The sequence below is a fragment of the Trichoderma atroviride genome, chromosome 5 (genome assembly GCF_020647795.1).
Source record: "Trichoderma atroviride chromosome 5, complete sequence".
NCBI classification, from domain to species: Eukaryota; Fungi; Ascomycota; class Sordariomycetes; order Hypocreales; family Hypocreaceae; genus Trichoderma; species Trichoderma atroviride.
The window spans coordinates 1,213,022-1,229,176 of NC_089404.1; the positions used below are offsets into that span (position 1 = coordinate 1,213,022).

The window sequence follows — 16,155 nt, forward strand, 5'->3', positions numbered from 1 at the left end:
TGTGGCTTGACTGGCTCAAGTGGGCCTGGTTCAATTTCTAGACCCACTCTATTTTCCTTATCGCGACGCTACTTTTATCGGTGTCCCGCCAGAAAAAAAAATCGAGATTGAAGTCGAAGCTGTGCAGGTCATTTTTTGAAGCCAAAGTCGTCCATGCAAAAGGCTACGAGATTGCCTTTGCATCTTGCGGCTGACAACCACAATGAGCACCCTTAAGCGGAAGGATGCCCCTGGAGGCAATCCTCCCTCCAAGTCGGCCAAAAACTTCAAAGAAGCTCGACCGACGAAAAAAGAAGCACCGGCAAAGGATGCGAAGCCAGCTGCCAAGGCGCATCGCAAATCAGACGCCGCGACAGAAGAGCGCGCAAAGGCTCCAATCATCTCCGTCCTGAAAGATGATGAGCCCGTGTTTCCCCGTGGAGGCGGAAGCGTCCTCACGCCTCTCGAACAGAAGAAGATTCAGATGGAAGCCAAAGCGGACGCCATTCGGGAAGAGGAATTCGAGACGAGCGCCAAGCCGCAGAAGAAGAAGGTGAAGAAGTCTGCGGCCAAGGGTGATAAGAAGACGGAGAAGAAGGCAGATGAGGACACCATTAAGATTGAGAGCTTGAACTTCAAGGTAGGGCTTCTGCGTGGGCAATTGATGCGAATTGGACACTCAAACTAATGAACATTGCAGAGACTGGTCAAGGGCTCCTTGGTTCTCGGACAGGTGACGAAGATCAACAAACTCAATCTTGAGATTTCATTGCCGAACAACCTTACCGGACATGCATCGATTGTCACTATTTCTGAGCAATTGACGAGCAGACTTGAAGGCGGCGCCGACAAGGAGAGCGACAGCGACGAAGAAGAGTCATCTGATGAAAGCGATATCAACCTTCAGTCTATTTTCAAGGTCGGACAGTATGTGCGAGCTTATGTGGTCTCGACATCAGATAGCACCGCCAGCGGAAAGGGAAAGAAGAAGATTGAGCTTTCTCTGCGACCCAGCGAGACCAACACTGGACTAGAAAAAGATGATGTTGTGCCCAACAGCACCGTCATGGCCTCGGTGGTCAGCGTCGAAGATCGTGGCTGTGTCATGGATCTCGGAATCCCAAACTTGAATGGTTTCCTCCCCAACAGCGAAATCGACCCCCTCATTGACCACGAGAGACTCCAGCCAGGCGCCGTGTTCCTCTGCCAGGTCACAGGCAAGGGCGCTGCCAAGACTGTGCAGCTCTCCCTGATGCAAGACAAGCTCGGAAGCACAAAGGCTTTGCCCGGCGATGCCACCACAATCAACACATTCCTCCCCGGCACACTCGTCAACATTCTGGTGTCAGAAAATGAGGGCAGAGGTCTGGGTGGAAAGATCATGGGCGCAGTGGATGCCACTGCGGACTTGATCCACTCCGGCGTTGGTCCAAACGACGCTGACCTCAAGGCCAAGTACAAGGTCGGATCCAAGGTCAAGGCGAGAATCATTTGCAACTTTCCCACGGCCAAAGACCCGAAGCTGGGCATCTCGCTGTTGCCTCACATCATGTCTCTGACCCGGAAACGCCAAGATACCAAGTCAAAAACTGAGCAGCCGCTGCCCATTGAAGTGATGCCTATCTCCTCTTTCGTCGAAAAGTGCACTGTTCGTCATGTCGAAGACAACATTGGTCTCTTCGTTGATACCGGTGTCGCTGGTCTGGGCGGATTTGTTCACATCTCTCGTGTCAAAGACGGAAAGGTCGACGCCCTTTACGAAACCAGTGGACCTTACAAGGTTGGGACTGTACACCGCGGTCGAATCGTTGGATACAACGAGATGGATGGCCTCTTCAGTATCTCCTTTGCGAAGAGCATTCTTGACCAGCAGTACATCCGTGTTGAAGACGTTCCCATCGGCTCAGTGATCAATGGCGAAATTGAGAAGCTGGTCATCAAGGAGCAGGGTGTTACTGGACTCATCATCAAGGTTGCAGAGGGCATCACTGGATTTGTTCCCGAGAACCACCTATCCGATATCCGCCTTCAGAACCCTGAGAAGAAGTTCCGCGTCGGAATGAAGGTCAAGGCTCGCGTTCTTTCTACGAACCCTCTTAAGAGACAAATGCGCCTTACCCTCAAGAAGACATTAGTGAATTCAGAGGCTCCTACCATCAAATCTTACGACGAGGTCAGCATTGGAATGCAAACTCTTGGTACCATTGTCAAGGTGCAAAAGAACGGAGCTCACGTTCAGTTCTACGGACATCTCAAGGGATTCCTGCCCGTATCAGAGATGAGCGAGGCCTATATCCGTGATCCTATGGAGCACTTCCGCGCTGGACAGGTCCTGAGCGTACACGCTCTTGAGGTCGATCCCGAAGCGAGAAGATTTATTGTTTCTTGCAAAGACCCGAGCGCTTTTGGTTTAGACAAGCAAACAGCTTTGAAGGACTTGAAGTTGGGAGATGTTGTATCGGCCAAGGTCACCCAGAAGACGGAGGATCAAATCTTTGTGGAGCTTGTTGACAGCCAACTAAAGGCCATCCTGCCAGTGGGTCACCTCACTGACAAGTCTTCGTCAAAGAACCAATACGCGTGGAAGCGAATTTCTACTGGACAAACTTTGTCAGATCTCGTGGTTCTTGAGAAGAACGAGAACCGTCGGGCCATCACTCTCACCCAGAAGCCGAGCTTGGTCAAGGCCTCTCAAGAGAACAAGCTGCTCAAGAGCTTCCATGACGCCAAAGTGGGTGCTATTGTTCAGGGTTTTGTGCGCAACATTACAGTTACGGCTGTGTTTGTTCAGTTTGCTGGAAATCTCAACGCATTGCTGCCGAGAGGAAGGCTTCCAGCCGATGTTCAGGCACAACCTGACTTTGGCATGCGCAAGTTCGAATCCATTGAAGTGAAAATCGTTGCGACCATTCCTGAGCTGAAGCGTATTTTGGTTGCTCCCGCCGACGCTCCTCTGGTTATCGAGAGCGAGGGCAACAAGGGCAAGTCTTCCAAGGCTCCGGCCCCAGAGGATGGCCTTTCATTTGGCAGCACAACAAAGGTTAAAGTCACATCGGTCAAGGATACTCAGCTGAACGTTCAGCTCGTCGACAGCGAGACTCAAGGTCGTCTTGATGTGTCTCAGATCTTTGATAAATGGGAGGATATCCTCGATCCAAAGGATCCCCTCGGCAAATTCAGCAAGACACAGGTTCTCCGTGTCAAGATTATGGGTGTCCACGATGCCAAAGACCATCGATACCTGCCATTTTCTCATAGATCTGCCCACTCGGTTTTGGAGCTTACTTCTAAGCCTAGCGATCTTGGCGACGAGGAGCCCAAGCCAATTACTTTTGAAGATTTAAAGGTTGGCGACAACCGCATTGCTTTTGTCAACAACGTAACATCTCAATACCTCTGGGTGAACCTTTCTCCCAACGTCCGAGGCCGCATTTCCATCATGGACGCGTCAGACGACTTGTCTCTGCTAAACGACCTAGAGGCCAATTTCCCGGTCGGATCAGCCATCAAAGTTAGAGTCACATCGGTCGATGCCAAAAACAAGCGTCTCGACCTCTCTGCACGATCACCTAATGCCTCCGAGACCATCACTTGGGCTTCATTGAAGCAGAACATGGTCCTCCCTGGTAAGATTACCAAGGTCAATGAACGACAAGTTTTGGTGAAACTGAGCGAAGCCGTCTCCGGCCCTGTCCATCTCCCCGACATGGTCGACGATTACGGCACTGTCGATACTCTCAAATACAAAAAGGGCGATATTGTTCGCGTTTCCATTGTTGATGTCGACGCTAGCAACAAAAGAATCCGTCTCTCTATGCGACCCTCTCGAATCATGAGCTCTACCCTTCCTGTTGCGGACAAGGAGATTAGCAAGATTGCACAGCTTTCCACTGGTGATATCGTACGAGGATTCGTCAAGAATGTCGCCGACAAGGGTGTCTTTGTCTTGCTCGGAGGCCAGGTAACTGGATTTGTCAAAATTTCAAATCTTTCTGATCGCTTCTTGAAGGAGTGGAAAGACAGCTTCCAGGTTGATCAGTTAGTAAAGGGCCGCGTTATTGCCCTTGATGCCGCGACTAGCCAACTTGAGCTCAGCCTGAAGTCTTCCGTAGTTGATGAGGACTACAAGCCTCCGGTAGGTTACAACGATATCAAGGAGGGCCAAATCGTCACCGGTGTCGTCCGCAAGGTTGAAGAGTTTGGTGCCTTTATTGTTATTGACAACTCGGCCAATGTCAGTGGCTTGTGTCACCGAACCCAGATGGCCGATAACGCCGTCAAGGATGCCACCAAGCTGTACAAGGAGGGAGATAAGGTGAAAGCTAGAGTCTTGGAGGTTGATCCTACAAAGAGAAGAATCAGCTTTGGCCTCAAACCATCCTTCTTTGAGGACGAGGACACTGACATGGAGTCTGATGCTGGCGCAGCACTCGACGACGAGGATGAGGATGAGGATGATGGTGAAGGCATGGAGTTGGATCAGGAAGCGTTACTCAAGATTCTTGGCACTGATAACCAAGGCGACTCCTCAGATGATGACGAAGACGAGGACGAAGACGAGGAAGAGGAGGAAGCGGAGGGTGATAGCGACGAAGAGATGGAGGACGCTGCCACTAAGAAGACTGGTGGTCTAGGCGGAGGTAAAAAGTCAGCGTGGGCAACAAATCCGTTCGATGACGCTGGCTCAGAATCCGAAAACGATTCCCAGGCCGAAAACGCCGACAAGAAGAAGAAGCGGAAGAAGAAGGCTGAGGCCCAGGTCGACCGAACTGCTGAGCTCGATGCCCACGGCCCTCAGACGTCTAGCGACTACGAGCGTCTGCTTTTGGGTCAGCCTGACTCGTCAGAGCTGTGGATTGCCTACATGGCGTTCCAGATGCAGGTCAGCGAGCTACCAAAGGCGCGAGAGGTTGCCGAGCGAGCCATCAAGAGCATCAACATTCGCGAGGAGACTGAGAAGCTCAACGTCTGGGTTGCTTATCTCAACTTGGAGGTTGCGTACGGCAGCAAGCACACGGTTGAGGATGTCTTCAAGCGAGCTTGCCAGTACAATGACGAGCAAGAGGTTTACGAGCGACTGGCTAGTATCTACATCCAGTCAGAGAAGCTCAAGGTAAGAATCTTTTCTATTAACCATTACCTTGGGAATGTATACTAATTTCTATTATAGCAAGCGGATGAGCTCTTCGAAGCCATGCTCAAGAAGTTCGGTGCCAAGGCACCCAGCGTCTGGACCAACTACGCACACTTCCTGCACGTCACCAAGAACGAGCCCGCCCGAGCCCGAGCCCTGCTCCCCAGAGCCACTCAGCAGCTCGACAGCCACAACGGCCAGAACATGGTCAGCCGATTTGCGGCTCTCGAGTTCCGGTCACCCAACGGCGAGCCCGAGCGCGGCCGAACCATGTTTGAAGGTCTTCTCGCCGCTTTCCCCAAGAAGGGCGATATCTGGAACCAGCTGCTGGATCTCGAAATCGGCATTGCCAGCTCCAGCGCCGATCACACCGCCGTGAGAGACGTATTCGAGAGGAGGACGAGAGTCAAGGGTCTCAAGCCCCAGCAGGCAGAGAAGTGGTTCCGCAGATGGGCCGCGTGGGAGGAGAAGCTCGATCCCAAGGGCAAGGATAGGGTCATGGCCAAGGCGCAGGAGTGGGCGTCTGGATTCAAGGCCAAGAAGGAGGCTGAGGCTGCAGCGGCTGAGGATGAGGAGATGGAGGAGTAGAGGGGGGAGAAGAGATGTAAAAGGAAAAAGAACCATGTGCGGATAATGTAAAAATGGACGGCCCATTTAGATAGGCTGGGCGTTGGTAAATAGTTGTAAAAATGCATACACCTTTTTTTGTTCATGTTTGTTGGCTCTTGAATCAGACGATTTCGGATGTCGGAGTGGATTTGCTGCAGCGGCAGTTCGGCAGGTAGAAGCTTCGTTGCGGCAAAAGCGTGAATTCACTTGACGTATTATCAGCTCATTAGTAGGAAAGCTACACGCAAATGCCTAATAGTTTCTGTTTCGTACCACCAGGAAGCTTTTACAAATTTGCATGTTCCATCTTCTCAACATCTGGGTATATCAAGAGTCAACGGCCGTTGACGGGCTATCGGCCGACATCTCCGAAGCTCCGGGCTAGTTGGCGGAACGTCGGACACCCGCTATTGCGAACTGAGTCGCTACAATTACGGCTCGTCAAATGGAAGATATTGAGCAGTTCATGTGTACTTACATGTAGTAGAAATGAGCATTTTGACTCTAGTGAGCTTTTCTGGAGTTCATGGTGAGTAATCCAGAAAGGAGGCTCTTCCGGTAGCTGGAGGTTTCCGCACCCGAGGAGCTGCTTACATGTACAATCTGCTCGGGCGAGCCATAAGCGAGTAGAGAATAAGGAGCATGTGGCTTGAGGCTGTATTGATGAGATGCAGTAATGCAGATCAGCCCATGACGTAGGTATTTATCCCCAGATACCATACGCCCATGGCTCTAGATGAAGCACCATACCAGTATCGAGATAAACGCTGGAGAGCGATGCGACGAAGATCATGAGCTAAAAGACTTGGCTTTTCGGCAGCATTTACATACAAGTGTCTCGGTGCTAGGGACCCTCTGGCTTGCCAATTAGGGTTCGTGCATGGACGGCGATTCGCTGGAGGCCTGGCGTGGAGGGTGGGGGAAAGACGGTTGGATGTATCCATCGGTGCCGCTGTGGTGTTTCAGTGCATGATTGCATCAGGAAGTGCGGGATGTCGTTATGGCTGCTCGGGTTTTCGGAGTGATGAAGGGCGACATTTTATAAGTTATCTGTGATGTCTGTGAGGGGTGATATTGAAGCTTTTACTTTGAATGTGGTTGAGTTGAATCTCTGTGCAACGGCTATATAACATTTCATTGGCTGTGTCTAGACGTCGAGTCTGCAATTACAGGCTGTCAAGATATTCCTCAGAACACCAAATATTACATGCAATCCCGTATACCACTACGCAATAAAGTAAAAGCAGCGTATTTTAGTATCACAGTAAATCATGAAAGCAAATACTGCCTACTCCTCACTCACCAGTGTCGCCATATGAATTAGAAGTGACGCATTCAAGCTGACATGCCGACGATTAGCGGTACATGCGGCATACTTGCGCCGGCACCGACGGGCCGCTGGGCGGTACAGCGCAGTCAGGTGTATTCTCGGGGTACCCTCGCTAGAAATTCAGAGAAGTCGGCTGTCGTCCAGGCCATCTTCTGCCACCCAGGCCCGGCATCACGCGAGCAGCGCTCCTCGCTCACCAAATCCTCCCTAACGCTTGCTCATCGGCCTCATCGACAGCCCCGGAAAACACGTAATTGCTGCCCCGTCTGATAGGGCCGCTGGGCGATCGCGCAATGGGGTCGTGGGCGGCCATGGGCGAAAACGTCTTGGAGGCGCCCGAGCACGTCACCCGCACTAGCGCCCTATCGGTCCCTCGGCCAGGCCATTTTGCACCAAAAAGCCCTGCCGGCCTGTCGCAATTATTCAGTATTCTCAGACGGGCCCTGCGCCGGATTGCTTCTCCTTCTCTCCTTGTTGATGTTCTGCGCCTTTTGCTGCGGTGCATCTGCTTTGCCTTCTCCAGGTGTCAAATGCGATTCCGGCACTCGCCACGATGGGCTGTCGGGTGTGCAGAGCGCGCAAGGTGAGTTTCAGCACTACTGCGGCTGCTATAAGCTGCTGCTATCAGCCTATCGCTATCACCACCCCACTTCTCCCAGCGTCTGCTCTTTGTGTCTACAGCTACAGCTTCCTAACCCATGCCTCTTCGGCGCATCGCAGGTCAAGTGTGATGGCCGCCCCAACGGATGTCGCAACTGCGAGCGCCTCCAGCTCGACTGCGTCGGCGACAATGGCCTGACGGCCAGCCGCAACTCGCCCATGGCGCTGCGCAAGATCCGCACCTATCGATCGTGTAAGAGCTGCCGCCTGTCCAAGACAAAGTGCAACGGCGACCGCCCGAAGTGCTCGCGATGCACCGCCAAGAAGACCGAGTGCGTGTACGACGGCGGCTCAGCGCCGCGATGGGCCCGCAACATGGACCCTGGGGCGAGGATCGAGGGCAGCCGGAGCAAGTCGCGGGAGCTGGCTGCCCTCGCTCTGCTTGCCGACGGCAGCGATGAGGCCGAGAACCCTCAGTTGGCGACGCCATTGACCAGCAACGGATCGGCTGAGCCGCAGATTCCCGGCGAGGTACCGGGCCTGGGGAGCTTGCAGAGTGTTGCTTCTATTGAGCCTTCGGGATCAGATATCTTGTCATGGTATGTGGAATCTTGTGCGATGCTATATGCAAAGGAAGCAAACAAGGACTTCTTCGGTGGCTGTTTGACGGTTGGCATGATGGAAGACCGGACTGACATAATTCCTTAGGCTTGTCTCACCAAGTCTTCCCACCGGCCGCAACTTGCGCCGTGTCGTGGAGCAGTACTTTGCCAACGTCCATCCCATCCGCTGCTTCGCCTTTGTGCATAAGCCGTCCTTCATGCGGCAGCTGGACAAGGGCTTCACCTCGGACGATGAATCGGCACTGCTGCACATTATTTGTGCTCACGGGGCAAAGTATGTAGCCCATCTCAGCAACTCCCTCACCAATACGATGCGATGTGTATACTAATTAACCATCTTCAGATTCTACGTGTTGAATCAACATGACCACCCTCCAGCCTCTGATTTCATCCGCTTGGCCGGCAACCAGTGGGCTAAGCGAGCCGAATTCCTCGTCTTGACCAACTTTGGAAAGATTTCTGTCCAAAGACTCATGGTATGTCAACTCAATATCATTTGATAATCATGATCCCAACTCACCGTTTCAGGTCGCCATATTACTTCATGACTTTCACTTCCGACAAGGAGAGTATTCCAATGCCCTGATGCTAAGTGGTCTTGCTGTCCGCATGGCTCATGCCCTGAAAATCAACGTCGAAGCATCCCCCGATGTTCTTTGCGGTGACTCCAACGAATCGGCTCCATCGGTTGTCACCAGGGAGAGTCGTCGGAGGCTCATGTGGGCGTGCTACGTCCTCGATGCATGGGCGGGTAGCGGTATTGACCAGCTGACTCTTCTGCGCGAAAACGACATCAAGATCCAACTGCCTACAAATGAGAGGAATTTCGGTCTTCGCATAGCATCGGTGACGGAAACGCTAGGCGTGGGCCATGTCCTCCAATTCTTACCTCCGTCCGTGGTGCCGAGAAAGCCGTCTGCGAACATGGGCATCATGGCATACTACATCCGAGTGGTGGCGCTCTGGAAGCGAATCGTTAGATATGTTAATCAGCTGGACTCCAATCTCCCTCCTTGGCTCCCCGACTCGCCATTTGCTGCTCTTGACGCCGATCTACGCCTGTGGCAAAGGGAGCTGCCAGAATTTGTCGAATACTCTATGGAAACCATTTATGCTCGATTGGACTCAAATCAGCTGGGAGCGCTGGTTCTGATACATTGCACATACCACCACAACTATTTGGAGCTATACAAGATATCCATGCCGGACTTGTTCAAGCTTCCCAAGCCTCTATCTGTGCCACCAGAACACCACGACTTTCTTCAGTCTGCACAAGCCAACTGCTATCATCATGCACAACAAATTGCAGATATCTTGGCAGAAGCTGCCGATCATGGAGCTCACCTGTTATCTGACAGTTTGCTACCATATTTCGTGTACGACAGTAGCAGGGTGATGCTGTACTACGTTGCGCGTCTGCTCGATCCCAATAGGCCCGATGCCCAGTCAAAGATGGGGGATGCCATCAATGCTGTTGAGAGCAATCGTCGGGTTCTTAAGATGATGTCTGCTCTATTTCCAATTGCGCAATCACTGGTGAGTCTCCATCTCTAATTCTGGCAAGGAGCTGCAGATACTGACTGTTTTGCCATAGTCCAATACAATTGATAGATGGCTGTCCAAGATCCGGCAATCCACTAGCCAGAATGATCTCGTGAGCAGGATGCTATCTGAAGTTCGCTCTGAAACTCACGAGGGCGAAAAGTGAGGAGCTCAAGACTATTATCCCTGTTCCAACCGCACTCATGCTGACTGATATATCGTTACAGACCGAATCATACGTCAGCCAGCCCTGTACACGCTACGCCAGAGTTTAGCCTCCCCTCCATCTCTCTTCACTCGCTTGCACGGACAGGTATTGCGACAAGGCGAGCTGCGGATCGTGCAAGCGGCGTTCGAGGACTAAGCTGGTCTGCCGAAAGCCCAGGCGCTGCCGCATGGGACCGCAACAATGCGGCGCAGCAGCTTGTCGGCCTTAGCCAAGACGTCCTCACTTCATCACGGTCAGGTCTTCAGCATGAGCAGCCGGTGCCAACAGCGTTACCACAGCTGTCGCCTCCAGCCTATCCCAAGCGAAACGCCCCGACGCAGCCAATGTGCGAAGCACTCGACTTGGATGATTTGCAAAACTTTTTATCGTGGGATATGTATGGTATAATGGACATGGGGGACCCCCTTCCGGACGACGGGCCGGAAGACATGACGATGCGGTCGTGGTCGGGGTCCAGCGATGCAATATAATCGGTATATAAGTAATGGGCGGGTGGCTTTTTCAAGCATGGGATTAATTACGGACAAGATACCTCTGGGCATTCGTTTTGAAGGCGTATCATACACTACCTAATGGGGTGGTACATATCTTAGTACACATAGTATATGTTTTAAGAGACCGGCGAACAAGTCCGGTGGAGTTTTAGTTGTTTGGATCGCTTCATCGCCAATGGCGCCGGCCCGTCGCTCGGGTGATCGGCTATTTATGCGACGGTACTAGGTCTTTTGATGTTGAAGTTTGTGACACAGCTACTGAGCTTATAGCTATACTTGTAGAGGCGAGGGACCTTGTGCTTAAGTGTTGGTTGTTTTATAGGGAGCTGGCAAATGGGCAAGTATTCGACTATCGCGAATTTCATACTTGTAATACTTTTGGTTGTAAGGACTGCAGTGAGGTAGGCAGGTATCCCTTCTGGGAGAACATAAACAACGCCTACCTAGGCAACGCTTTCAAGAGCCTCGTGGAGTCAAACAATAAACAATGAAGCATGAAGCATGAGAATGGGGAAGTAAACAGTTGTTGAAGCTTACTATCCCACTTACATCGGACAGTGAGACGGATTCGCGGCGCGGAGCGGGATTGAATGCGGGGCTGGAGTGGCGCGCCGTTTACAGTTAGCAATAGGGCGGTGGCTTTCAACAAGATAATCCGATATGGTGTAGTGGCTAACATCGCTCGCTCTCATGAAGATCCGAGCAGCCCTGGGTTCGATTCCCAGTATCGGAGACGATGTTTCTTTTTGACCTTTTGACTTAATTTTCTCCATGTTGATGATATGGAACTGTATTGTGTTGTCTGTTTTGGCGGGTGTGTTTCTGATTTTTAATTCGTACAATGGCCAGAGTGAGCACTAAAACTTACACCAATAGATGCTGCAGAATGACGCAGCAGGGCATAATGCATGTTTACTTCTGATACAAAACGGAGTCAATGCAACACGGCTCCACCAGCTGATGGGCAACGAAGGATTTCTCGTGGATTGGCCCAAAAAGATGGTGAACCTTGTCGTTGGTCGAATTGGCCCCATCCCGAAATACAGTAAACAAGGCGATCTTGTGTGTGAGACGAGCGCAAAAAAGCCCTGTCCGCCGCTAAAAAATCATGGGGTTACGGGGCACCCCCCCCCCTGGTCCTTGTTCTCTTTTTTTTCGCTGCGCCCAGTTAGAATCCCGAATGCAGGTAAACAAGGCAGACGGCGTGATGTTTTGCATGAGGCTAATGGAGTTGTTGCGCGGGGCTAGAAGACGATGATGCAGATGGTACGTGTAAACATGTTACAATTCTGTGTTTCGTGATGTGGTTGCCATGGCAGAAGAAAGGCTGCTGGGCTGTTGTGCTACGAGTATATCGATTTTGTGTAATTTACGGGCGAGCATATTCTTCCGAAAGGCATTATTTGTCACTCGAATTGCGGTAAATCACAAGGGATTGCCCAATTTCGCATTCAAACAGAGGGAGAAATAGAGGGAGAGACACACGGCATCGTCCCGATCTCAGCCGAGACGACAAGATGGCCGACAAAGTCGCTCACCCCGCGGCGCTGAAACAGCTGAGGCCGCTCACACGGCGCGGCACGCTCGCAGGGCACCTCGAAAAGGCAATCGCGTCGCCGTGGCAACGCTCAGCCCTCAGAGGCGGCACCAGGGCGGCTAAAGAGTGGGGATCTTCAGCCGTGCAAATGCCACCCGTTTGGGGCTCTATTTTTCATCCAAAAGCTGTCTCATGGCCGCTGCAGGTCTCGCTTTTGCGCTTCTTCTTTTCCCTTCTTCTTCATCGTCTTTGCAGCGCTTGCATTGATTGAGGCGAGGCTTGACGCAGCGCCGTTTCCGACTCTCGTTATTCTTTTCTTTATACTAAGCTTTTGTTAAGGAAAGAAGGTTTATTTCTTGATTTACTCTTCACTTTGCTCGACTATAGTACTTCATCAATGGCCATTGCCGCCTGACGATCTCTCCATTGCATATCGAGATTGATCAACACTACTCTTTTTCTTTATCGGTATCCAACATTGATATCATTCCCCTCCATCTGCCGGGTACTCTCAGCATTACCAGGAAAGGCACAAAAAGCTGCCCAACTGCATACCTGACCGGACACCCCTGCGAGATCCCAGGAGAGCCCCGCGCTCTTCCTTGTCGCCTCCCACAGACGCTTTGCCAGGCAACTCTATTCCTCCATCACCGCCAGAATCAGTTGCTCGACGCCGAGCACCCACGAGGCTCTGGGGACTCCAAGCCTTTCACAACAGAAACATCTTTAGCAGCACTCAAGCCGCCTGGGGTGGCTGACCTTGCTCGCCATGGACTCCAGCTACCTCTCCAAGCAGGTCAACAGCAGCATTGACCAGCTGCACGGCATCTTTGACGAAATCGGCGTGCCCGACCATGAGCGCGAGGCGCGAGAGGCAGAGGTGCGATTGTTTCCTCCAAACTAATTCGTCGGTGATGCTGACTGAAATGGCGCCGTAGCTGTTCCAAGCTCTGTCGGAAGCGCTCAACAACCACCTGCGCACGGTGACAAAGGAGAAGAAGGACATGATTGACGAAGCCAAAAAGACCGTCACCACGATTCGACAGATGGAAGCCTCCATGGACGACTCCAGGCCCCGACGTAAGAACTCGACCAGCGACGACCTGAAGCTTTCGTATCCTCTGATCCCTTGCCTGCAAAGGCTCAAGGAGAAGCAGGGGCAGGTACAGAAGAAGCACAAGGAGCGACTTGAACAAGTCAAGAGTGAGTGGGATCCTCATCCGCAACCCAGCTGGTATTTCGGCCATCATTCCTAACATTTGCTTGCTGCAGAGCTCGTTGAAGCCCTCGAATCATACTCATCGCACCTGGAGCCCTCATTCGTCAAGATTGCTCTCCCTCCTACCGGTCCCAGCCAATCTGTCCCCCTGACATTTGATCTGTCACCATCATATGTAGCTCGCCTTGACGCAGAGTTTACGCGAGTGTATGAAGAGTATACTCGCCGGCTCACGACGGTGGAGACATTGGGTGACGACATCATTCAGCTGTGGGCCGAGCTGGGTGTTCCCCAAGCCCAGCAAGATACAGCCGTCATCAAGTATTACCGCGAAGCCCCTGAGCAACTTGGCCTTCACCAGGAGGATATCCAGCGTCTGCAAGCCAAGCATGATAAACTATTGGAAGAGAAGAAGAGTCGCGAAAAGAAGCTACGCGACCTCAAGGCTACAGTCGAGAACCTCTGGGAGAAGCTTGGTATTGATGAGGAGGAGACCAAGGCCTTCCTCAGCGAGAACAGAGGCTGCGGGATCCGCCAGATTAACGAGTTTGAAGACGAGCTGGAGCGATTGAATGTGGTAAAGCGAAAGAACATGCACATCTTTATTGAGGACGCGCGCGTCAAGCTCCAAGAACTCTGGGATGTCCTGTACTTTTCAGACGATGACATGCTCGAGTTTACTCCTGCCTTTTCCGATGTCTACAGTGATGCGTTGCTGGAAGCCCATGAGCGGGAGATTGCTCGCTTGGAGACATTGAAAGAGCAACGCGCGCCGATCCTCGACCTCGTTGCTAAGCACAAGTCTCTGGTTAAAGACCGAGACGAGCTTCTCGCAGCAAGCCAGGATGCCTCCCGTCTTATGCTGCGCGGCCAAAAGGGCGAGAAACGCGATCCCGGAAAGCTGCTTCGCGAAGAAAAAATGCGCAAGCGCATCGCCAAGGAGCTGCCCAAGGTGACGGCCGACGTTCGCAAAGCACTCGAGCAATGGGAGGACGAGTACGATAGACCGTACTTGGTTTTTGGCGAGCGATACCTCGATGAGTTGGATGCCGAAGACTCAAAGAAGCCAACTCAAACCCGATCCAGGACTCCAGCAGGCCCTCCTCCGTCGGCCACCAAGGCACTGACGAAATCAGTGTCATCTTCAGCAATCAGGCCTTCCACCACCACCAAGGCCTCGCAACCTCCTCGCTCAATGACGAAAACTCCTACGGCCAGCGTATACAACCTAAACAACAAGTCTCAGCCCATGTTTTCGCAATCCACCGCAGTGCCCAGCAGCCCTACAAGGCAGCCAAGCACAAGGGCTCCTTTGTCCAAGATGAAGGATGGCAGCAACTCGCCAGAGCGGCCTAGAGCACAGTTCCAAAAGAGTATGGAGGCATTGCGTAAGGGCGGCTCTGTCAGACTGCCTCCACCCAAGATGCGCGAACTAAGATCCGTGGCATCACTGGAATCACCATTTAAGCCTTACAAGTCGATGGGATCGAATGGATCAACCACCAGCGTTGTGCGTGCGGTTGAGCCTGAAGACGCCTATGATGAGAGGCCACAGTCCAGAATGAGCCGCGAGTCGAGCTTGTCGCACAGTCGCCAGCCCAGCTACATTGATGATGAAGGAGCAAGCCGCTACTCCTCAATCCGAGAGGTCCCGCGGTACCCTCAAACAGCCCAAAGCAGATTCACTTCCAGCACATCGACCACCTCAACCGTTGTCACCGGTTCCGAGAACTGGGAGACGTACGATGACTATAGCGAGGAAGAGCCAGATATGTCGGACTCGTACTACGCCAAGCTTCGGTCCTCTCGAAGCAAGCGGATGGAGCCCGAGCAGGGCCACCGACCAGTTAGCAGCGCGGCGAAGCGTACGCGCGGAGTTCCTGCAGCTTACGCACCACCGGTGATGATTGACCAAGACGGTAACCGAGTCTCGGGAGGCGGCGAATGGACAGAGACGGACGATGACGGCTTTCCTTGATTGCCTCTCGGTGCTGTTTCAGCCAACGCTGACTACGTCTTGTCTCTCACAGTTGAGGCTGGAAAATGGTGTAAATGAGACATGTGTCTATGCTACTCGCTGCCTTTGATCACATTGGCAGCAAGACGAATGAAGAGCTTACGAGGATGCGGGCCATCTACAAACGGCGTTGCGGAGCCATTGTCTGTTCTGCAGGCAGTCAATGGCGCAATGTATGCGGCTTCACTTGATTCTATTTGTCCGATTCTTGGACTGGGTTTTATTCTGTGTTATATCTGCGCTGTGCTGAGCATTGGGCTTTTTTTTTGTTGTACTTTTTTCCTCTTTTGACTTCTTCTTCTTTGTCGTTTCTTTCAATATTCAAGGATTGGGGCTATATGGGGAATTCCCAAGGTGTAGGAGGGAGAGGGAATGGCAATGGATTTGGGAATGGGATTGGAAAGGCGAAAAGGGACATGGCGTTGGATTCTGCTTATTTTTGCTTGTGTGGTATTTGCATGGCTTTGGTTGATTGAGGGGCCTCTTGTCTCTCTCTTTGTGTCTATTTCTTTTCAGTTTTTGCAGCATGAAAAAATGTTACAATGTTTGAAGTTTGAGCTGAGCTTGTAAAAGTGATCATAAGTGTCCCTGTGAAGTCGGCCTCATCCAGACAACGATGGCCGAGCTAGGACAAATCTCACCTGATGTCGTACAGCATTAGCCAACAGCCTATTGTAGCAGGTGGTCGAGCGCCGAAACCACAGCGCATGCGTCCCTGGCAGCAGGGCACTTGTAGTGGATGCGCACTGATCGCGTGGGGCCCTGCCTGTCTTCTTTAGCGCCTCTGCAGGGTCACATTCTTCGTTCCCGCCATTGACGAAACGCCAAAAAGAAGAAAAAGT

The 16,155-nt window shown here is 52.2% G+C and overlaps 4 protein-coding genes and 1 non-coding gene across 6 annotated transcripts; 4 read left to right on the forward strand and 1 right to left on the reverse strand.

Annotated features, from left to right (window-relative positions):
• Positions 1–202: 202 nt before the first annotated feature.
• Positions 203–5,701, forward strand: TrAtP1_009605 (uncharacterized protein; the record flags this gene model as incomplete). Its single annotated transcript, XM_014091306.2, has 3 exons — positions 203–619; positions 680–5,092; positions 5,150–5,701. 3 exons carry the CDS (start codon positions 203–205, stop codon positions 5,699–5,701), a joined length of 5,382 nt encoding a protein of 1,793 aa, XP_013946781.1.
• A 428-nt stretch (positions 5,702–6,129) lies between these two features.
• On the reverse strand, positions 6,130–7,365 carry TrAtP1_009606 (uncharacterized protein; the record flags this gene model as incomplete). Its single annotated transcript, XM_066114360.1, has 4 exons — positions 6,130–6,147; positions 6,201–6,239; positions 6,317–6,377; positions 7,250–7,365. 4 exons carry the CDS (start codon positions 7,363–7,365, stop codon positions 6,130–6,132), a joined length of 234 nt encoding a protein of 77 aa, XP_065970456.1.
• A 134-nt stretch (positions 7,366–7,499) lies between these two features.
• On the forward strand, positions 7,500–10,879 carry TrAtP1_009607 (uncharacterized protein). 2 transcript variants are annotated; one of them, XM_066114361.1, is made up of 7 exons: positions 7,500–7,635; positions 7,773–8,251; positions 8,361–8,549; positions 8,619–8,751; positions 8,804–9,811; positions 9,870–9,979; positions 10,045–10,879. In XM_066114361.1, the coding sequence occupies exons 1-7, from the start codon at positions 7,606–7,608 to the stop codon at positions 10,514–10,516; spliced, it is 2,421 nt and encodes an 806-aa protein (XP_065970458.1). In that variant the 5' UTR covers positions 7,500–7,605; the 3' UTR covers positions 10,517–10,879. The 2 variants fall into 2 exon arrangements, with proteins under 2 accessions (XP_065970458.1, XP_065970457.1); XM_066114362.1 differs by having other exon boundaries at positions 7,500–8,251.
• Positions 10,880–11,194: 315 nt separating this feature from the next.
• TrAtP1_009608 lies at positions 11,195–11,273 on the forward strand. Its single transcript has one exon. It is a non-coding gene; the product is annotated as a tRNA-Glu (tRNA).
• A 988-nt stretch (positions 11,274–12,261) lies between these two features.
• TrAtP1_009609 (uncharacterized protein) lies at positions 12,262–15,870 on the forward strand. The gene is made up of 3 exons (XM_014091303.2): positions 12,262–12,957; positions 13,016–13,280; positions 13,350–15,870. Exons 1-3 carry the CDS (start codon positions 12,847–12,849, stop codon positions 15,272–15,274), a joined length of 2,301 nt encoding a protein of 766 aa, XP_013946778.1. The 5' UTR covers positions 12,262–12,846; the 3' UTR covers positions 15,275–15,870.
• Positions 15,871–16,155: the final 285 nt, after the last annotated feature.